Source organism: Girardinichthys multiradiatus, chromosome 2 (assembly GCF_021462225.1).
Source record: "Girardinichthys multiradiatus isolate DD_20200921_A chromosome 2, DD_fGirMul_XY1, whole genome shotgun sequence".
Lineage (NCBI taxonomy): Eukaryota > Metazoa > Chordata > Actinopteri > Cyprinodontiformes > Goodeidae > Girardinichthys > Girardinichthys multiradiatus.
The window spans coordinates 44577666-44600813 of record NC_061795.1 but is presented as its reverse complement, the minus strand read 5'-3'; the positions used below and the strand labels follow the sequence as shown (position 1 = coordinate 44600813).

Genomic DNA, 23148 nt, shown 5'->3' with positions numbered 1-23148 from the left:
AAACAAGTCTCTTCTGCTTGTTGCCTGTCCTCGGCAGTGGTTTCCTAGCAGCTATTTTACCATGAAGGCCTGATTCACACAGTCTCCTCTTAACAGTTGTTCTAGAGATGTGTCTGCTGCTAGAACTCTGTGTGGCATTGACCTGTTCTCTAATCTAAGCTGCTGTTAACCTGCCATTTCTGAGGCTGGTGACTCTGATGAACTTATCGTCCGCAGCAGAGGTGACTCTTGGTCTTCCTTTCCTGGGGCGGTCCTCATGTGAGCCAGTTTCTTTGTAGCGCTTGATGGTTTTTGCGACTGCACTTGGGGACACTTTCAAAGTTTTCCTAATTGTTCGGACTGACTGACCTTCATTTCTTAAAGTTATGATGGTCGCTCGTTTTTCTTTACTTAGCGTTTTTCTTATCACTGTTATGCTGACGATATTCAGCTGTATATTTCCTTTAAGCCTGAACATGTTTTTAAGTTACAGTTGCTGATTGTATGTTTTGAATCTATCAAAAGTTGGATGGCTGATAACGTTCTCCAACTTGATGAAAAAACTGAAGTCCTTGTTTGTGCCCCTGATAGATTTATATCCAGGATAATGGAAGCTCTTGGTCCTCTTGGCAAATTTGCTAAATCTTCCTTCAGGAACCTTGGTGTAACCTTTGACTCTGCTTTCTCCTTAGATACCCACATCAAATCTCTGGTTCACTCTTGTTTTTATCATTTACGTAACCTTGCTAAGTTAAGTCCCATTGTGTCACGTTCTGAACTTGAGATTGCTATCCATGCATTCATTTCCTCACGTTTGGATTACTGTAATGCTTTATTTACCTGTCTTAGCAAAAACTCCCTGGAACGTCTCCAGGTTGTGCAGAATGCTGCTGCTAGACTTCTGACAAAATCTTGTAAGTATTCCCACTCCACACCGTTACTCAACCAGCTGCACTGGCTCCCCATTAAATTCAGAGCTCAGTTTAAGATTCTGGTCCTGACTTATAGAGGTCTTCATGGTCAAGCCCCAACTTATGTCAGTGAACTCTTATATCCGTACAATCCCCCCGGATTGTATCACTAAGGGTGATAGAGCTTTTGCAACAGTAGCTCCCCGACTCTGGAACTCTATCCCCTTGTGTATGAGGACTGCAGATTCGGTGGTGTCTTTTAAAAAACAGCTAAAAACTCATCTTTTTAGGCTTGTGTTTGGTTAGTTTATTTTTGATTTTATCTTATCTTCTTCTATTTTACATATATAAATATATTATTCCAATTGTACTTTGTATTAGTGTTGTGAAGCACTTTGTGATCTGTGTCTTGAGAGGTGCTATATAAATAAAATTTTACTTACTTACTTACTTACTTTTTTCTTGCCATAATACAAATTCTAACAGTCTATTCAATAGGACTATCAGCTGTGTACTGTATCCACCTCCAGCACAACACAACTGATGGTCCCAACCCCATTTATAAGGCTTGAAATCCCACTTATTAAACCTGACAGGACACACCTGTGAAGTGAAAACCATTTCAGGTGACTACCTCTTGAAGCTCATCAACAGAATACCAAGAGTGTGTGGAGCAGTAATCAAAGCAAAAGGTGGCTACTTTGAAGAACCTAGAATATAAGACATATTTTTAGTTGTTTCACACTTTTTTGTTCAGTATATAATTCCACATGTGTTAATTCATAGTTTTGATGCCTTCAGTGTGAAGCTACAACATTCATAGTCATGAAAATAAAGAAAACTCTTTGAATGAGAAGGTGTGTCCAAACTTTTGGTCTGTACTGTAAATTATGAAAGAAATATAACTTCATCTGAATTGTTTTTGAAGAAACAAACTCAACCATTTGTTTCTTAAAGTAGAGTTCAATGTGTTGAGGTAGAGTTGATTGCTAAAGTATGGACACCCCACATTTCCAGTTTGTCACATTACAACCAAAAAAACATAAAGTAGCACAAAATTGTGGAGTCCATGAAATTGTTTAATGATTTTCAATATTTTTACAAATAAAAGTGTAAAACAAAGGAGACATGTATTCTTCCCACTTTACTCTGATACCGCTTAATAAAACCCAAAGCAACCAACAGCCTTCAGTAGTCACTAAATCAGTAAACAGAGTCCAGCTATGTGTAATTTAACCATGTTCCAGTAGCAGAAAGGAAGACATGTTCTGTAGACATTTAAATCAGGGTTAGATTATTAAATTTACCAAGCTGTGAACATCTCATAGAGCTCTGTTCAATTTATCATCTGATCGTGAAAAAAGTATGGCACACATGCAAAACTACTTAGACATGGCTATCCACCTACTCTGACGGGCCAGGCAAGAAAACCATCAATCAGAGAAGCTGCCAAGAGGCTCAGAGTAACTCTAGAGGAGGTGCAGTGATCCACAGCTCAGGTGGCAGAATCTGCTGACAGGACAACTAATAGTCACGTACTCCACATAGCTGGCCCTTATGGAAGAAAGAAGTTTACCATAAGTAAGGAACACAGAAAACATGTGAAAACAGGTGGTCTGGTCAGATGAAACCTTTTGGCTTACATGCAAAATGCTACGTGTTCAGGAAAAACCCTGAACACACCATCCCTGAACACACCATCTTCATGATGAAACAAAGTGCTGGCAACATTATGCTTTTGGCTTTTCCTCTTCAGGGACAGGGACACTGGTCTGAGTTATGGGAAGATGGAGGTAATAACAGGGCAATCCTGGATGAGAAAGGTCTAGAAGCAGCACAAGACTTGAGACAGCCAAAGCTCTATTTTCAGTTGTTTAGATCAAAGCATATTAATAAGCTAGGATGGCCTAGTCAACGTCCAGACCTAAATCCAATTTGTAGCAAGACTTAGAAACTGATGTTTTACAAAGAAGAATTGGGAAGCAATTTGGTCTGTAGATGTGCAAAGCTTGAAGAAGGGGCTTCAGGCCCACTGGTGTCCTGAACCTCTTTGCTCCTTGTATTCCCAAATTCTTGGACACTTCCACTTTTCTCACATAAGTGAATGTTGAAAGTAAAGAAAAGTCATATTCAACCTTGTGCATGTCTTGAATTTTTTTTTTTTTTTTTTCATTTCAATGTCTGATGCCATCTTATCAATCTCCAATGCAGTTGGTCTTTTGTTTTCTTCTGCAATTACCTTTTTCCCTCTTGTCATCCCCAAATGCAGAGATTAAACACCCACTTCATTCGCTTGACATCCTAAGACCTTGTCTGAGCACCTAGAGCCTACTTTGTAACATACCTTGCGGCCAAGCTTTCTGTCTTTGGCAATAAGCTAGCTACTCTATGAGCAAAAATACTGCCCTTGATCCTTTGACCAACAGTCTGGCCACTGGCCATCTTGTCTTGTGCTGTCACTGACGTCTCTTTTGGCGGCAAAATCGACAGCAACAGGCGTTTGTACAGAATGAGGTTCTCCATTGGATGCGCTAATGCTAGCTTGCGGAGTCTGACCTCTGTTTTCTTGTGTAGGGAAGGACTGTTCGAGAGTGCTATTTTCATTATTTAACTCTTACAGCAGCCGACAAGTACAAACGTGCAGCAAACGGCTAAACGCACTGCATCACATGAATGATGCAAACTCCAAAACACAAAAAAACAATGCAATAGGAAACAATGCTCCGACAAAAAAATGCTATTGTTTTTGCTCCTTTTACAGCACTTTACTGTTGCATTGTTTTTGTGTGTTTGCGTTTTGAAGTTTGCATCATTCATGTGTTTTCTAGCCGTTTGATGCATGTTTGCACCTGTCAGCCACCAGAAACTCTGCTCCAGTTTGTGTCCCGAACCTTTTTGGAGCCAGGTCAACATCACAACCGTGATCGTTTTCCTCCACTTTTTACTGCATACCGGTGCATACCGGGGGTCTGACAGTTTACATAAAATACAGGGTGGGCCATTTATATGGATACACCTTAATAAAATGGGAATGGTTGGTCATATTAACTTCCTGTTTGTGGCACATTTGTATATGTGAGGGGGGAAACTTTCCAAGATGGGTGGTGGCCATGGCGGCCATTTTGAAGTTGGCCATTTTGAATCCAACTTTTGTTTTTTCAATAGGAAGAGGGTCATGTGGCACATCAAACCTATTGGGAATTTCACAAGAAAAACAATTGTGTGCTTGGTTTTAACATAACTTTATTATTTCATGAGTTATTTACAAGTTTCTCTTTGTTTACAGCCATTGACATGTCGCTGAGGTTAACAAAGATAGTGAGGCCATTCTTCATCAATGGAAACCTCAAGGCCACTGGATATGCGAAATTGCTACATGATGATGTGTTTCCCTCTTTATGCACTGAAGCTGGCACGTTCCCTGAGTTTTTCCAGCAAGATGGTGCACCACTACATTATGTTGTCAAGTCCGAGCATTCCTAGATGAACAGTTTCCTGGAAAGTGGATTGGTCGTCGTGGGCCAGTTGAATGGCCCCCAAGGTCTCCCGATCTGACCCCCTTAGACTTTTATCTTTGGGGTCATCTGAAGGCAATTGTCTATGCTGTGAAGATACGAGATGTGCAGCACCTGAGACTACAGATACTGGAAGCCTGTGCTAGCATTTCTCCAGCGTTGTTGCTATCAGTGTGTGAAGAGTGGGAGAAGAGGGTTGCATTGACAATCCAACACAATGGGCAGCACATTGAACACATTTTATAAGTGGTCAGAAACTTGTAAATAACTCATGAAAGAATAAAGTTATGTTAAAACCAAGCACACCATTGTTTTTCTTGTGAAATTCCCAATAGGTTTGATGTGTCACATGACCCTCTTTCTATTGAAAAAACAAAAGTTGGATTCAAAATGGCCGACTTCAAAATGGCCGCCATGGCCACCACCCATCTTGAAAAGTTTCCTCCCTCACATATAGTAATGTGCCACAAACAGGAAGTTAATATGACCAACAATTCCCATTTTATTAAGGTGTATCCATATAAATAGCCCACCCTGTAGATTGAAGTTTGTGTTTGTATCATGGAAACATGTGAAACGGGGGTTTAAATACTTTTGCAAGATGCTGTAAGTCAGCAGTTTTTCATCTTGTGGAAATAGATCCAGGCATTGATCTGTGTTCCAGTGTTCATCTCTCCTTTTTATTGAGTAAAAACACAGTTCAGACTCAGACATTTATACATTATGGTGAAAACACAGAGCCAAGAGAAAACACCAGACAGACATGCAGCCACCTACACAACCAGAACCAGACCAAAAATCAAACTAAACAACATAAAGAAAACAACAAACGCATGCCCGGTGCTCAACAGTGAATCGCTCGTAGATCAGAGAGGCTAACAAAAAACACTCAAAAACAAGTAACAAGCTGAAGTAAATTGATGGCAAAGGTGCCCATAGCGGGGATTTTATCATTTCTTCTTGTGTCCTGGTTTCTGTTGGACCCCGCTTCAATTTTCCATTCAGAGAAAATCAGAAAAAAAAATCCCCCAGTCTCGGATGCGCACTATCTATTTCCTCCACTAGATGGTGCTGTAATCGCATTCAGATTGAAACCAAAAACATAATAGGCTGAAAGTGAAAATGTGAGAAAAAACCAGCAGGAGGGTAAACACAAAAAAAAACTGTGAGCAGGTTCTGCTCCGTGATCTCCGAGCACACAGAAAGTTACTCACAGGTCTTTCTGAGAAGCTCCAGCATGCTCAGATGGTGGTTCTCATGCAGGACACACAGGACAGGAAGAAACACACACGGATAAACAGCTGTTCAGTTATTCTGCTGACAAGAAGCTTCTGTTAGTTTCATGGAATGAGAGGTAAAATCAGCTGGTGGGATGAAACAGCCGAGCAAACAAAGAGTGAGTCCAATTTGAGGCGAAATTATTTCAAACACACTCCTATGAGGTGCAGACAGCTGGACATTTAACTGCCGCTGAGTCAGGCTCCAACAGCAAAGGCTGCATTTGGATTTTAACACTTTACTTAGAAATTAGCATTAAAGTTTTAGAGTATGTTAACCTAAAACTTTAAAAAACCGCCAAAACCCAGGAAATATCAGTCACCCCAAAATGCTGCTCGCTGGTTGGGGACAAATGAGCCTTGATTTTAATTTCATCCACCTAACATGTAAAACTGTTGCTCTGGAGAAAAAAAATCTGGAATCACTCCTGGAAGATGTTCAGTCAGATGTTTTACTTTAAGGCCAAAATAAATTAATACCAAGCTTTTTATTTACCAGATGAATATTCCGATTGGCAAAACATACTTAGAAAAGATTTTGTAGACATTGCTGTAATTCATACCAGACAGAAAAACATAACATCATCAGCAGGGACGGGTAATTATCTGTTGTTTATTGATACTGGGGGAAATTATTGTAACAGGAATTATGATTTATCAGGATAATAAGAAATTATAAGTAATGATGTTTGCAAATCCAACAAACCGACAATTTTGATTGTTTCTTCTGCTGTTGAACAATTTGCTTTGGACTGCTTTTTCCTTAAGAGCATTAATAAATATCAATATATTTAAAAATATGACTTTCTGTAATTATTGTGTACTTTTTAATGACAGAAATGCACTACTTCATGTAAGTGATGGACTGCGAAACCCTCTTTAAGCAGCATTTGTGTTTCTACAGGGACAGGAGTTACTAAAAAAATGCATTACTGTTTAATACTTTTCTTTCAATCACTTTGGTTGATTAAATAGCACAAAATGTTGTGACAAAATTTAAAGTCTGCACCGTCCATCCCTACTAGTCAGTCTTTAATTCGAATTTCTGAAACTGCATTAAAGTCAACAGTTAGAGAGGTTGCAGACCTCAACAAGCTGTTGCAGTAGATTGTCAGAAAACTGACAATAAACAGAAAATCTAAGCAATAGAAAATGCATAGCAAAAGAAAGGATAGACAAAATGGCAGAAACAGGAATCAATGTCTTGAAGGGATTTTTTTAAGAAACGGGCAGAAGGAAAATATATTTTGGTCCAGAAAAGCCAAATAGAACCATCATTGATGCCTAAACAGAAGAAAACTAGGTTCCAGTGCACTATGGAGAAGATGTTATAGACTGTGGATTACTGGAGGACAGTGGGAGTCATAGATGAATCCTAGAAATTCCGAAATATTTGTGACAATCCCAATGAAAGATATAATGATGAAGGAGTAAAGAAAAACAGCAACAATGTTAGTGATAATGGAAACAAAGACCAACTCAGTGACATGTAAACAGCCCGGGTCTCAACCCGACTGGAAGCTTATAGACGAAACTGGAAAAACTGGAGTAGAAAAAGTCCACATCCCCCAGAGCTGAGCTTCAGCTGTTAAATGATAATATTGTAAATTGACTAATTAAGTTGTTTTTTTTAGCGGTGAATCCCCCAGAGAATTTAAGCAATCAGAAAACTCACAGAAGCTGCAACAAAAGACTGATAGGCTAAGATGGATTTAGCTCTTGATTCCTTCAGTTTCCCTCATGTTGATCTGAGGTTGTGCCAATAATTACATTTGTGAAATTTTTTAATGAAAACTGTTTTCATTGAGGACATCTCTGTCTTTTCTTTAGCAGCTCATTGAACATCCCCAAAAACTATGCTGTTTCAAAAACTGGTTTGGGACTTTAACATTTGAAACTGTGCAAGATGGACGGCATAAAACCTTGATAGAAACTTACTTCACACCACATGATGAAAGATGGCTGACTGCATGATTTGCTGCTGCAGCTTAATTGCATCGGGAAGGTCTGACTGATATATCAGTCCAACTGCGTAGACAGCAAGTTACGGGTTTTATTGCACTTTAAGTCAGACACAGAAATGAGGAAAGAAGACAAAAATCAGTCACTCTGCATTTTTCCTTGAACGTTTCTGTCACTGCTTGATTTTTTTCTAAGGTTTTTTTTGCTGATGATAGAGCCAAATCAGTAGTCGGTGCAACCTCATAACCAAAGATTTTCTTCAATGATTAAAGATAATCACACAGTGTGAACCCAGTTGAGAAGTGATTTCAGATCTTTTTCAAGGTGTTTCAACAGTCTTTAAGTCACGTCTCAGCACACAAACGCTTATTCTTGGCAGATTTTAGGGTAAATCAGGTTTTAACTTCTACGTTTTAACCTTAGGGGTTGAAAACTTAAACTTGCATTGTTCACAGCATCAACATATAGACAATTTTCTAAAACAGCTGGAAGGCAAAGTTCCTCCTCATGCATGGAGCTGCTGCTGACAGATGCAGAGGATGGATCGAGTGATCAGTCATCAGTAGGTCCACCACTTCAGTGGGTTTCTGGTGTGACCGAGCTGAGAAAATCTCCCCCCTATTCACCCCTGTACAGATGACAATGGGTCACATGAAGAAACAAGTGCTTGGCATTTGACTTGAACAGCTGAGGTGTTTCTGTTCTTGCCTTCTGCAGAGAGCAACATAAGCTTCTGACATGAAGCAGATGTGTTTCAGCCCCTCCGCCCCCGGACACTTCGGCAAATCACTGCAAGATTTTCTGCCGCGTGTCGGGCAGTCTGAGGGCCACGAGGCCACCGCACACCAGAGCCGTGAAGGACAGAAGTATGGGGATGGCTTTGGTGATCCCTACAAAGCTGGCGAAGATGGAGCTACCGAGGATGGCCGCCAGCTTACACAGAGCGTTCAGGACGCCGAACGCAGTCGCCCTGCAACAAAAACACAAGCTGATCAATATGAGGTTCTGCCGGACCAACTCTGTCAAAAGCTGGAAAGCTCGGATCTTCAATTCCAACATTACAGATCTTTGCAGAAACGTTTGCACTAAGAGACATTTTTCTCTAAGTTCCCCCTTGGTTCATAAGTGTTAAAGTTAGATGTAATTAACATCCATATTCCTGGTTTGAATATAAAGTTGCCTGCAAACATTTCGGTTCATCCTTGCAGAAAGTCTCATACCTTCTATCCAAGGTCTCCTCATCTAAGAGCTCCATCATTCAATTTAATTCGGGTTTATATAGCACCAAGGCACTTTACAGAAGAAAATGTCAATTCAATCCAATCATACAGACAAATTCCAAATTGATCCTAACTTTCAAACAGTGCAGTCAGGTTCAGTTTATTATTCAAACTGGTTAAATAGTTTTCTATTTAAGGAAACCCAGCAGATTGCATCGAGTCAGTGACTTGCAGCATTCACTCCTCCTGTATGAGTATGAAGAGACAGTGGACGGTCACTTGCATTGTGTGGTTGACTTTGCAGCAATCCCTCATACTGAGCATGCATGTGGGGACAGTGGAGAGCAAAACTCCCTCTTAACAAGAAGAAACCTCCAGCAGAACCAGGCTTAGTGTGAGCGGCCATCTGCCACGACTGATTGGGGGTATGAGAAGACAAAGCACACACAAAACAGCACAGAAGCACTGATCCAGGTCTACTTTCTATCTTAAAGAAAAGTAAAATGTTAAAGGCAGTAGCTCCTTTAGTGGCACAGAAAAAGCTCAGCTAATAGCTATGTCTAGGAGAGACAGGGTTAAACACTGAAAGACAGGGCCAAGTGGATCATCTGTAGAAGGAGAACATTAAGTTGTTGGCAGCAGCAGTTCAGCCGATGACCCCCACCAGTAAGGTGCCACAGCTAAACACATCGCCAGGCTAGATGTAGTTTCTAGGGAGAGAAAAAACAGAGAGAAAACATAAAGTTAAAAGCTGAAATTTTAGAAACAATCAGCTTCCACAGTGTTTGTGATCCCTCAGGAATGTTTCAGTCCTTCATCAGTTCAATATGAGGAGAAAAGGTGTGAAAATGAAGGCTGAAGAAACAAGAACAAACCCATCAGAGGCAGGATTAGCAACAAAAGAGGAGGAAAGGAGAGCTCTGGAATCAAAACATAGAGGCTGCACAGCAAGATGCAAAAACAGGACGATTGGATTACTGTTTGGGTACAAAAGTTTTTAAAAGAGGCTGGAGGATTCTGGAAAAAGATGTTATGGTCATACAAGACTATGATGAACCTGGATCACAGTGATGAGAGGAAGGTTTAGAGACAGAACAGAACCAAAGATCCCAAATAGAACTGATGCACCTTCATCCTGCAACAAGACAATGATCCCAAAGATCCTGCAGAGGCAACATGATAGTATGCTTGAAATCATTTCAGGTATGCTTTAAGTCATGGAAAACTAGGTATGCCTCCGTTTTACTGAAAGAGAAAAGTAAGGAGGCAATACCCCAGAACAGGCAGGAGTTGAAGGTGGCTACAGAAAAGACTCTGCCGAACATCCCCTGATGATGTCTATGAATCAAGGACTTTAAGCAGTCACTGCATGCAGGGATCTGCAATCAAGTCTTGACCATAAAAAACTGCTTTAATATATGGACTGTGGTCTCAGGATGGAGTCCTGAGATGATGGGAGTGCAGAGAAAATTTGTTGTAAATTTTACACGATGATGATGTAATATCTGCAGCTGACTTTAAATTAAACTCAATCTGCACTTCAGTCATGTTTCGCAGAGGTCATTGTTTTAGTTCTTCCAAGATTCAGATGAAAACAGAGCATTTAGCCAACAATAAGTACTAACTGATGAACTGTTGCACTGCAGAACTAAATAAAAACCTTCTGAGTGGACGGCTTCATGTCCTGTAGCTGAAGGACTTTTATTTGGTTTTTAAGGTTCTGCTTCATCACCGTTCTGTCAATCCAGGTGAATGAGTTACCTTTTAGAAGTGGGGTAGAGCTCAACGGTCACCACCTCGATACCGTTCCACGCAGCGGCGCTGACAGCACAGAACATACACTGCAGAGCAATGATCGCTGATTGGCTGAAGCTCAGGAACAGGAAGAAGGAGCAGCAAGCAGAAATGAGCATGGAGCCACCTGAGGAGATCAGAGATCACCTGTAACACAGCTGTAATCTTTGAAATCTCAGTAATCATCCTTTAGATGCCAGGCATCACCTATGATCTTGACCCTGCCGATCTTCTCCACGAACAGCGCTGAGATGATGTTGCCTGGTAGCACGGCCAGGCTGCCCAGGAAGCTGACCAGGTAGATTAACACATCGTTCTCCTCCACCATGTCCAGGTGGCAGCCTTGTTTGTTGTGCTCAAAAGTGGTGTTCTCCATCCTGCAGTCAATGAACTTCTCCTCCCACAGGTCTGCAGAGAACATGAGAAGATTCAGGGTAACAGCAGTGGCCCCCAAGCCCCAGAAATGGGCCCCTTAGTGTTAAGAGGATAATAATACCATATTTCCCTCTGGGGTTAATAACGTACCCTGATTCTGATACTTCTGCCTGGATTGCTGTGAAGGTAAGATATCATTGTTTGCTGATGATTCAGCTTCCTACTTGTAAAGCAGGACAACTTGAGATGTTTTGTCTAAAATTTTATTTACTTGGTTTAAAACGATGCAATTTTTAACAGTATCTCACCCTCTGCAGCATGTGAGCATCCCTGTGTTTATGCAGCACCATAGTGGTGTGTGTGAATACAATGCCAGGGCAGAAAGACATCAGCAATAGCCTTAGAAAAGCAGCTGTTGCTGGCCATCAATCTGGGAAGATTAATAAGTCAATTTGCAAGCTATCAGACGTCCATCATTCTACAGAGAGAACAAATTATTTATAAGTCAAAACCATTAAAGACAGCTGCCACTCTTCAAATAAATCCAACAAAATTCACTCCAAGGTCAGAGCGTAAGATGCTCAGAGAAAGTATCTCCATCCTATATTTTCTGGTTTTGATACACTTGCAGGTGTTTTGTTCCCCTTTTACTGTGAGTTAAATTGTCGGACAAACCAAACAATTTGACCCGTAACAGAAGCAGTTTTTTTTTAAATAATATTTTCAGCTAAAATTAGTGCCCAAATGACAACATGTACAGTCATATTCAATAAATTAGAATATTATTGAAAAGTTCATTTGTTTCAGTAACTCGATTCACTCAGTGAAACACATTATATAGATTAATTACACACAGACTCCCACTTACATCCTATTAAAACACAACATTTAGGGTTTTATTATTACATCGGACTAATAAAACAAAATTTTAATACAGAAATATGGGCTTCATAAAAAGCGTGTTTAATACATGCTTAAAGGTTGGTACTTTTCAAAAGGTACTAGCCGCATCAGAATGCATATTCTAATCCATAGTCAAATTTATTGAATTTGACTATGGATCATTTATGGATAAACTCATATAACCTGTCTTAAATTGGTTTTGGGGCTTTTTGTTATTAGCAGCTTGTCACACTGTTCACATTTCCTTACCTGAATCTATGAAAAATCCCAAACGTAACACAGTCTGACAAACAGAAATTAGGATTTGGCTCCAATAAGGTGATTCCCCAAATGTTTTGAGCCCAAAACTGGCAAAACAGTAGATGATCCACTGGAGAATCATACGTTTCAGGTTTTGTTTCGGCTCTTTGCTGGATTCTTCCCATGTTTTATAAAATCGTGACTTACAGTTACCGCTCATCAGCTGGAGCTGACATGTTGTCAGTCCTCCCCTCCAGTGAAAACTGCATGACGATAAAACTTCAGATTTTGCCAACATGACCAGATAGAGAGAAGAAAAGTCATTTTGAAAGAATAACTTTTAAAGACCTTCAGACAGAAAACATCTGAGGATGACGACCAAGTCCAGCTCCTTAGATGAAGAATTTAATAAAATGATAGATGGGTTTTTGAACTGTTTTTGAACGCTGTAAGGTCACTTTGTGGGTGATATGATAACGTTTAGGGTCAAACAAGAAGAGTGTGAAAGAACTGACTGACAGTCAAAGAAAGCTGGGTCAAAATAAAAACAGCTTACTAATAGTGAGCTGATTGGAAACACAACGTTTTAGAACAAAGCTAAAAAATGCAACAAAAAAAGTAGCAGAAAATTCTCCCCAAGTGTTTCGTTCACTTGACTCTGACTACAAGAATTAAGTCATCTTAGTGAATATCTTGTGAATATATTAAATAAATGAATTTAAGAAGAACCCTGTAAATATTTAACAGAAACGTGTTGCTCCACCTCCTCCCAGATGCAGCTCCAGCTGAACCCACCTGTGTTGTAGAAGAGCGTGGAGCGGATGGTGCAGTTCTTGAACACCGTGTCTGTGGACCAGATGTCCTCAAAGTGGCATTCTTCAAACAGGGAGTCCTCAAATCTCACTGATTTCATCTCTATGTCGATGAACCTATCAGAATGGGATGGGACACAGACCAGCAGACAGACACAGGGCCTTTCTCAGTGCACAACTCCAACTCGTGTCTTTGGAACTCTGGGAACTTTCAAGTCTTCAGGAGCGAGAGTGATTTGGAATATGTTTGTAGGATCAGGAGGCTCGTTGATTGTACTAAGCCCTCCACACACTTTGACACCAAATAAGGTGTGAAAGTCTTCAAATAAATGTATGTTTACAACATTGTTAAATTAAAATTATAATTTCTTCAGTAATGGGTTGTTGACATATTTGGTCTTCCTGAATCTAAAGAATGTTGTTGTAAAAAAAAAAAGGAAACATGACGTATCTCTCTTGTTAACCCAACTCCTTCTCTGATTGGGGGATCAGCTCACATGATGTCTCCTCTCCTGCAAGCACACTGCTGATGGGAGAGCCGAATCCAGGGAGATACAGAAAAGAAGGACTAGAGCTCGAAGTCTCGTCTTGGAGCCAGGTCTGATCATTATGTTGAGATTTGGTTGCAAAGAATATTTTTGTTTGCATCGTTAAGTTTGTCTATTTTTGTCATCATTTGTAAAAAAAAAATATAAATGTATTCCTCCACGTCATCACTTTTTTAAAGAGTGTTTTTTTCCTTCGTATCCAACTTGGTTCCAAATCCAACAGAAGTACCACCGAAGCATCCAAAGGACTAAGAGCTTTCCCGTCCCAGAGCGACTGTAACACCCGTGTTCTCAGTCCTGGTTGACTGAGAACCACACCGGCGTATTACAGCAGCTGAGATTCTTCCATCAGTCAAGCTGAGAGACAGCACCGTGTTAGCCATTCTTTCGTTAGTGGTGGTTGCAGAATTTAAAACTGATGGATTGAAAAGGGTTCTGAAACGCTAAATACCTTATTTTTTTTTCTTACCCACTCAGATTAATGTGCTGAGATAATAGGAATTTTTATTAAAGTCTTTAACATACAATTTGTATTTCACAATACTTCTCTGTTTATCTTAAATAAGCTGTACAGTAGAATCAAACGTGGTGTCTTTATTTTTACGTCTATATTAAATTAAATTAATAGTAAATAGATTTTAAACTGATTAATAATAAAAATGAATGAAAATAACCGAACAAAATGAATGCTGTTTTACCTAAAGTGCAATATTTGTGCACATCGTGTACCCCGTCACTCTCTGCTGTGTTTCAGCTCTGCTTGCAAAGCTTCTCCCACCAGAGGAAGCTGTGGTATAAAGATTACTGACAGTGATTAAGCACACCACATGTCTCTGGTACTTTGGTAAGATGGATACCAATCCCATTAGAAGCACCTGTTAAACCTATGAGATGTTGAACTTTTATCAGATTATTTAACTTGAAAAACTGTCATATCTTAGAACAATTTCCAGTTTGAAATGAATTACAAAATCCCCAACCAAGCAGAGCCAACCAATTCTAGCTACTGTGTCTGTATTGATGTATAACGCAAGTTAAATCACATTTTCTAATAAAAAACTCTTAAGAAATTAAGTGACTAACTCGGTTCTCAATATATACTGTCTGTGTTTGTTTAAAGTTGAATAAGATCTACCTGGTTTTGGTTACTGTTCATGTTATTAGGCTATGGTTCCTGTTTCCCCAAAGATGTTAATTCATTTTCAGTTCAATATGTTCTGTTCTACTTTATGTTTCCTGGTTCTTCTCAATTTTTCCCTAAATGTTTCTGTTTTTGGATCAGAAGTTCCAGACATTTTTAATAATTAAAATTCATGAGGCTGCCTCATTCCTTGAATGCATTTAGGTCCTCAAACAATACGAATATGTGCTACTCAAGAACATGTTCTGTCATTTGGTGTAAGTTAACTTTTGATAGCATTTCATGAAGCCCAAAGAACACGTGTGAAGACACGCAGGTTGAGAAAGGCCACCATCAACATGAGCTGACTTCTATTGCTGCAGAATGAAGAGAACAGGCCTAGTGTGGAAAAGCCAACATGTTTCATGTTCCAGCAGCATGTTGGGGCTGAGAATGGTGGATTACAGAACATTCTGCTGTAATCCCGGTAAAGGGCCTATTCTATCTGTTACATTCTGCAAGACGCATAGAAGTTTCAAAATATACAGCAGTGGTGCATGCTGTATATCTGCTCCGAGAGGAAGAGCAAAATCTTTGATCCTTTGGTAAAACAAACAATAGAAAAACTGAAACTACAGCAAAAGTCAAAGTTCTACTGTAAAAATATGGATGATTCATGAATGTTTAAAAGCAAACAGGAAGCAAAAAACAGAACAAAAACAACAAAGACTGAAATTTGTTTTTCAGTTCATTTTAAATACGTAACTTTTCCCAGTCGGTTGCTGTGACAACCTGTTCAAAACTAACAGGGTAATGTTAAGTTTAAAATACTAAAGCTCTTTAGAGATAAGGTTCATAATAAAGTACATCCAAACACACACACACACACACACTCACACACACACGCTTCACAGATCCTGCCACAAAAGCCAAAATGTGATTTGAGGTACAGGAATGTATGAAGTCTGATTTACTCATACCTTAATATCATTGTACCAGACACACCTCGGTCTCATTTTCAAGATTATCAGTAAAATAGTAATATCAGCTATCTTCTGTGGTATCTCTGTATGATTTCTTCACTATCAGCTCCCACTGTTTCAGAGAAAACTGCAGAGGGTTTTGCACATTTTAAGCAACAATTCACACTGTATGTTACTATATTCTTGCATGGACGGTGACTGTTATCTGCCCTTAATGGGCTGCTCCATAAAGGGATAAGAATGCTTGTTCAAATGTATCAGTCTGCTGACTGAATAATGTCCAACATGCAGGTTTGAAGGGAGATTTGGAGGAAGACAATTAAATAAAGAACATCCTGTCTGACTCACTGCTACACAGACTTAAACTTACCTATCCCGAATGTATTCTCCCTCTTTATGGATCTGGTTCTCCAAGGAAAAGTTGAAATGGAAGTTCTCCACTCGTTCTCTGTGGAATGTCTGAACAGACAGAAAACAATATGAATTTGTGCAGAATTTTCTTTTAACCCGGATTGTATCCAAAAAACATAAAACCACGGCTGCCCAAATCACGGCAGAATTAAATGTGCACCTCAACTCTCCTGTTTCCACCAGAACTGTCCGTCAGGAGCTCCACAGGGTCAATATAGACGGCCGGGCTGCTATAGCCAAACCTTTGGTCACTCATGCCAATGCCAAACGTTGGTTTCAATGGAGCAAGGAGCACAAATCTTGGGCTGTGGACAATGTGAAACATGTATTGTTCTCTGATGAGTCCACCTTTACTGTTTTCCTCACATCTGGGAGAGTTACGGTGTGGAGAAGCCCCAAAGAAGCGTACCACCCAGACTGTTGCATGCCCAGAGTGAAGCATGGGGGTGGATCAGTGATGGTTTGGGCTGCCTTATCATGGCATTCCCTTGGCCCAATACTTGTGCTAGATGGGCGCGTCACTGCCAAGGACTACCGAACCATTCTTGAGGATCATGTGTATCCAATGATTCAAACATTGTATCCTGAAGGCGGTGCCGTGTATCAGGATGACAATGCACCAATACACACAGCAAGACTGGTGAAAGATTGGTTTGATGAACACGAAAGGGAAGTTGAACATCTCCCATGGCCTGCACAGTCACCAGATCTAAATATTGAGCCACTTTGGGGTGTTTTGGAGGAGCGAGTCAGGAAACGTTTTCCTCCACCAGTATCACGTAGTGACCTGGCCACTATCCTGCAAGAAGAATGGCTTAAAATCACTCTGACCACTGTGCAGGACTTGTATATGTCATTCCCAAGACAAATTGATGCTTTATTGGCCGCAAAAGGAGGCCCTATACCATACTAATAAATTATTGTGGTCTAAAACCAGGTGTTTCAGTTTCATTGTCCAACCACTGTAGTTGTGAACATGTTCGCTGGACGTCTTTATTATATTATTAATTTATAGGGCTTTGTCATTTGTCAAGTTTCTAATACATTCGTCGAAAACAAACTTATCTGTCTAAATGCCTAAATTCACAATCTTCCGTCTGACTGCTGCTTTTCCCCTTAGTGGGAGATGATAAAAATCAAGTCCTTGTGTATAAAAATATTCTGCCAAGCTTAGAGCTGCTGCAGGGTTCTGTAATCTGGCTCAGATTTCCAAACAAATGTGTTTTGGCCTCTTTTCAAGACATTGGGAAAACATATTGAAATATTTCTGTAAAGGTGAGTCCAGTGAAGAACATCACATAAAATGTTCTTTATTAAGATGAGTTACTTATTTTTGCCATCTATGTTGTTCTGCTCACCTTCACCTTGGCCTTGTACTCCTCGTACTGCAGGTGTTTGATCATGTCGGGGAACCACACAGACAGACCATAGTAACTGTAAAAACACAACATGTGATGCTAAACACCACAAATTTAATTGATTTTGGCAAATTTGGACATAAACATCTACACCAGCACAGCACAGACAATTATTTTACAAAAAACTAAACTTTGTGGTCATAACCTGCCCAGCCCTTCTGTCTGCTTGTCCTCAGGCTGGATGATGAATGGTACACTAACCTGAAGGCCATGCAGAACCAGATGACGGCCATGAAGAGTGTGGCAAACCTCAGCTCTGCAGACAGTAGGGATGCTATGTTTCTCAGCACCTGCAGCAAACACAATAACCCATTTGCTTCACATTTACTCCCACTGATCAACATATCACCAATACCAACGTGGTGTGAACTCAGCCTACACCAGACAGCAGAAAGAAACACAGCAAATGTTCTGAAAGATCACCCTCATTCGGTGATGCAGTAAGTACTGGTACTCGTACTCATCGTCTCCCGCTTCATCCGGGACCGGGTCGTGGGGGCAGCAGATTCAGTAGAGACACCCAGACGTCCCTCTCTCCAAACATCTCCTCCACCTCCTCCGGGGGGAGCCCAAAGCATTCCCAGGCCAACCGAGAGACATAGTCCCTCCAGCGTGTCCTGGGCCTCCTCCCGGTGGGACGTGCCTGGAACACCTCTCGAGGAAGGCGTCCAGGAGGCATCCGGTATAGATGCCCGAGCCACCTCAACTGGCTCCTCTCGATGTGGAGGAGCAGCGGCTCTACTCCGAGCCCCTCCCGGATGGCCGAGCTCCTCACCCTATCTCTAAGGGAGTGCCCGGCCACCGTACGGAGGAAGCTCATTTCAGCCGCTTGTATCCAGGATCTCATTCCTTCGGTCATGACCCAACGTTCATGGCCATAGGTGAGGGTAGGAATGTAGACCAACGGGTAAATCGAGAGCTTCGCTTTTCGGCTCAGCTCTCTCTTCACCACAACGGACCGGCACAGCGCCCCCATTACTGCGGCAGCCGCACCGATCCGTCTGTCAATCTCCCGCTCCATTCTTTCCTCACTCGTGAACAAGACCCCGAGATGCTTGAACTCCCCTACTTGAGGCAGGAACTCCCCTCCAACCTGAAGAGGACAAGCCCCCCCTTTTCCGGTCGAGAACCATGGCCTCAGATTTGGAGGAACTGAGCTTCATCCCAGTCGCTTCACGCTCGGCTGTGAACCGCCATAGCGCATGCTGTAGGTCTTGGCTAGAGGGGGCCAGCAGGACCACGTCATCTGCAAAAAGAAGAGACGAAATCCATTGGTCCCCAAACAAGACCCCCTCTGGCCCTTGGCTGTGCCTAGAAATCCTGTCCATAAAAGTTCTGAACAGGACCGGTGACAAAGGGTAGCCCAACATGCACCAAGAACAGGTCCGACTTAGTGCCAGCAATGCGGATCAAACTCCTGCTCCGCTTGTACAGAGATCAAATGGCCCCTAGTAAAGGGCCCCCAATTCCATACTCCTGAAGCACCCCCCACAGGGCACCATGAGGGACACAGTCAAATACTTTCTCCAGGTCCACAAAACACATGTGGACCAGTTGGGCAAACTGCCACGAACCCTCGAGCACCCTGTAGAGGGTATAGAGCTGGTCCAGTGTTCCACGGCCGGGACGAAAACCACACTGCTCCTCCTGAAGCTGAGGTTCGATTATTGGCCAGACTCTCCTCTCCAATACCCTGGCGTAGGCCTTACCAGGGAGGCTGAGGAGTGTGATCCCCCTGTAGTTGGAACACACCCCCCAGTCACCCTCCTTATGAAAGGGGACCACCACCCCAGTCTGCCAGTCCAGAGGCACCGTCCCAGGCATGTTGTGGGGCGTGTCAACCATGACAGCCCAACAAGCCAACCACAGCCGATAGGACTCCTTCTTCAGCTTGACAGCATCCCTTACTGCCGGTGTCCACCACCGGGTTCAGGGATTGCCGCCGCAACAGGCACCGCAGACCTTACGGCCACAGCTACGGGCAGCAGCATCGACAATGGATGCAGAGAACATGGTCCATTTAGACTCTATGTCTCCAAACTCCACCCGCAATCTGGTCAAAGCTGTCCCGGAGGTGGGAGTTGAATGCATCCCTGGCCGAGGGCTCCGCCAGACGTTCCCAGCAGACCCTCACTATGCGCTTGTACCTGCCAAGTCTGTCCGGCTTTCTCCTATTCCAGTGGATCCAACTCACCACCAAGTGGTGATCAGTGGACAGCTCAGCCCCTCTCTTCACCCGAGTGTCCAAAACAGGTGGCCGAAGGTCTGAAGACTCGACAACAAAGTCAATCATCGACCTCCTGCCTAGGGTGTCCTGGTGCCAAGTGCACTGATGGACACCCTTATGCTTGAACATGGCGTTCATTATGGACAATCTGTGACTGGCACAGAAGTCCAATAATGAAACACCACTCGGACTCAGATCGGGGATGCAGTAAGTAATGTCCAGATAATTATTTCACTTTTTGGTTTCTTATATTTTATTTGCTCATACACATCACACCCTGCATGAGATTATGGGCCAGCCAAACAGTCACAAGCAGCAGAGTGAAAGTCTTTCAGGATCTTTCATTGAAGGGCTGCACTGCTTCACCAAGGGCAAAACTTGTGTAAAATACAACTTGTGCATCTGTCGTAAATCTCATGAAACTGTGCTGCAACACAGAAAGCTTCTCTCTGATGCAGTTTGTTCAATTTGATTCAGGCTAAAAATTGTCCATTGCTATGTATATTTATGCAAATGAAGGACTGGAATGTTTGGCATATAATCAGATCTATTTTCTTTGTAAATGAGACTCTGAACACAATCAGATTTCGGGGACAAATGCTGCAAAAAAATATTATCAGAGCCTCAGATTGTTCTGAATGTCTTTATTGATATGATATACTGGGCTAGAGAGGAGGAAGAAGACACCTCAAAGTCAGGATAAGGATGTTTAATGCTCCATAAAGAGTGTTTTATCAGTGAGACCAAACCAGTTTGAATCAGTTTGTGTTACTAGCATACCAGTTTACAGAGTGTGAGCGAGCGTACGGCCCATCGCTGCACTGGCGTTCCCGTGGCGCTCTGAATTTCAATAAACTCGTCCTCGGCCGTCTTCGGCGCCTTAATGTGAGTCACCTAAAAAAACAGGACAAAAGAAGTGGGTTCACTGGTGCTTCAGACCAGCATTAAACTGGTTGACTGGTTCACCATCACCTAAAGTAGCCTGCATGATTTCATGAAATATTAACATCTTTTTTATGTTGAAAGTAACATGAACGGACATTAAAGGACTAGATGCGAATGATTCAAACGTTTCTTTTATTCATGCAAATTCTGCCTCTCAAAGCATAAAACTAGTTTAGAAACAGTTATTGATGTTTTTTCAAAGAAAATTTCAAAAGGAAAACATTCTAATATTTTTTTAGTAATAATATAAATGATAATTTCCCTTTTCAAACATGTTTAAAAACTGATTTTATAGAACAGTTAAGATGGTCTAAGAGGTACAGTCAGAACACCTGTCAGAAAACACAAAGAGGAATCTGCAAATAAAGTTATTTTGTCTGAAATTCAAACTAAAAAGAACATTAAATAAGTCAATCTTAGATTATTTTAAGACTTCAATTAACAAAATTTAGGGAAAATAAAAAATTATTAAAAAATAAAAACATGCATGTAAATCAGCCCTACCAAAATATTTTTTTCATTGATATTTTCTCATTTATCGTCTTATTCTGTTGTTGATTTATTCTATTTTTGACACTTCTGTCAAAGGCGCTGTCTCTGCCTGGATGCAGCAATAAAAAAAAATGCAAGGACCCATATTCTGGTTCTGATCTGTGGCTGTTAGAAGCTCACATCAGCTCCTCCAGAATATGCACCATCTTATTTTTAAATTGGAAGAAAACAGGATCTAAAGCCTAAAAATATATCATGTTGACATACAAATGAGACGTGCACACTGAGCGGCTCCTCGTCTCACCTTACCTTTTATTTGTCAGGTAAAAACTGGGACAGCAGGGATATGCATGACAGGAATCTATTTTTGGAATCGGAAATCTCAGTCGGAAAAATCTGCTTTGCTTTTTAAAACTATGCTTCACCCGTCAGATCAAAGAGTGACAGGTATATTTTTTTATCTAAAACATGATCCATGTACAGGGTCCTAAAATGTGTAAAATAATGTTTTAATAATTTGCTTCTCCCTCTGCTTGTGTGATGAGCTGCTTCGTTAGGCTGTAATTTTCTGTTATTCTTTCAAGCACTCACAGTGAAGACTTTCTCCGGCTGTCCTTTGGCTCTCCAGTTGGTGTCGTGGACCTGCTTCAGGATCATCCACGCCTCGTCGTGTTTGGCATGCTGCTCCACACACACAGAAACACACAAATGTAACCATTTATAATAAAAAACAAAGGATAGCTCCTGCAGCAATCCATCAGTACCTAAGGTAGTTTCAGGACGATGTTTAATCCACCAAACTCAGACCCAGACAGACTGATCCAGAAGCAGTAGCGTTAATAAAAATAAAACCGTCATGATACAATGGTGTTTGTGTTTTGATCATTTCTGGGTCGTTCATCATCTTTCCATATTTAGTTCATTTCTCTTTTTTTATTAATGTTGTGGTTTTACCACAGAAGTTCAAGTTTCTTATTTTTTGTCCCCCCTCTTTTCGATTTTTCTCTCATGTTAGTTTCTGGCTTTTGACCTTTTCGGTTTGTAGGTCATTTTGTGTCTTATGCCCCTTTTCCATTAGTACCTACTCAGCGTGGTTTGTCTCGGGTCAGTTCTACTCTACAAGGTTTGTTCGTTTTCCATTACAATTCAGTACCATCTCAATGTGGGCGGGATTGTCAATAGCAAGGCGGCCCCACAGGTTCAGTTTGGTTCATTTTTGTTTGCAAAGAATATCATTCTATTAATTAATAGATCAAATTATTACAGCTGATCAGGTGTAATTAAAAAATTTGTACAAAATTAGAGTGCTCATTATACTTACGCTGTCAAAAACTAACAAACCTCTTGGCATAAAGTGCTGCAGTTAAGTGTAAAAGCACACAGACAACAGAGTGAACTGTGAAAAACTGTCATTAAAACCTGACTGAAACTCCTCACAGAAGCCGTCTAGTCCAAAACCCTTCGACATTAATTACAAACTACTTTCTTTGTAACTTAAAAATTTGTTTTGATATTAGCTTCTCTTGGAGCTCCTAAAGCAACATCAATAAATTAATGTCTGCACTGAAGCCAAAGTTGATAAATGCCAGCAGCTGCAGGAAGGTCATTCAATGCGGAGATGCATGCATATTAAAAAGCAAGGTGTCAGCGGGTGTAACCGCATGGTCTCACCTCCAGCAGGAAGCGGGGACTCTCAGGCATAAAGGTGAGTCCAACCAGGGAGGCGATGGCTGGAAGAGCTGCGACAAGGACAAAAACCCGCCAGCTGTGGAACTGGATCTCTGTGCCCATACTGAAACCCCAACCTGTTCAAACACACACAATATGCCAATAAGGTGGGAACCCCTCTCCTCTGGTCTACACCTTTAAGAGTTGGAAACCAAACGTCTGAGCACATTTGAACATCTGCTGTACCGAGGGACCTTCAAGAACACGCTAGTTTGTGACGCAAATAAGAAATTTGACTTTGGTTCCACTGTGCTCTCAATGAAGACATTTTAAATATATAAAAGGGCA

General features: G+C 41.3%; 2 protein-coding genes across 6 annotated transcripts in view; one reads left to right on the top strand and one right to left on the bottom strand.

The window, feature by feature from the left end:
* The window catches only part of LOC124855143 (aminopeptidase N-like), a 29951-nt gene extending 25246 nt beyond the window's left edge, over positions 1-4705 (top strand). For both annotated transcript variants that reach the window (XM_047344740.1, XM_047344731.1), the window contains exon 24: positions 4177-4705. In XM_047344740.1, coding sequence (XP_047200696.1) covers positions 4177-4183 — 7 coding nt within the window. In that variant the 3' untranslated portion in view covers positions 4184-4705. The remainder of the gene's footprint in view (positions 1-4176) is intronic.
* A 352-nt stretch (positions 4706-5057) lies between these two features.
* LOC124855159 (synaptic vesicle glycoprotein 2B-like) overlaps positions 5058-23148 on the bottom strand; it is a 48269-nt gene continuing 30178 nt past the window's right edge. For 3 of the 4 annotated variants that reach the window (XM_047344775.1, XM_047344785.1, XM_047344767.1), the window contains 10 exons: positions 22804-22937; positions 21724-21813; positions 20476-20589; positions 17670-17758; positions 17409-17484; positions 16010-16098; positions 12972-13105; positions 10866-11066; positions 10626-10785; positions 5058-8614 (listed from right to left, as the gene is read on the bottom strand). In XM_047344775.1, the coding sequence (XP_047200731.1) occupies positions 8431-8614; positions 10626-10785; positions 10866-11066; positions 12972-13105; positions 16010-16098; positions 17409-17484; positions 17670-17758; positions 20476-20589; positions 21724-21813; positions 22804-22937 (1271 nt within the window). In that variant the 3' untranslated portion in view covers positions 5058-8430. The remainder of the gene's footprint in view (positions 8615-10625; positions 10786-10865; positions 11067-12971; positions 13106-16009; positions 16099-17408; positions 17485-17669; positions 17759-20475; positions 20590-21723; positions 21814-22803; positions 22938-23148) is intronic. The other variant, XR_007035022.1, reaches the window with a different exon arrangement.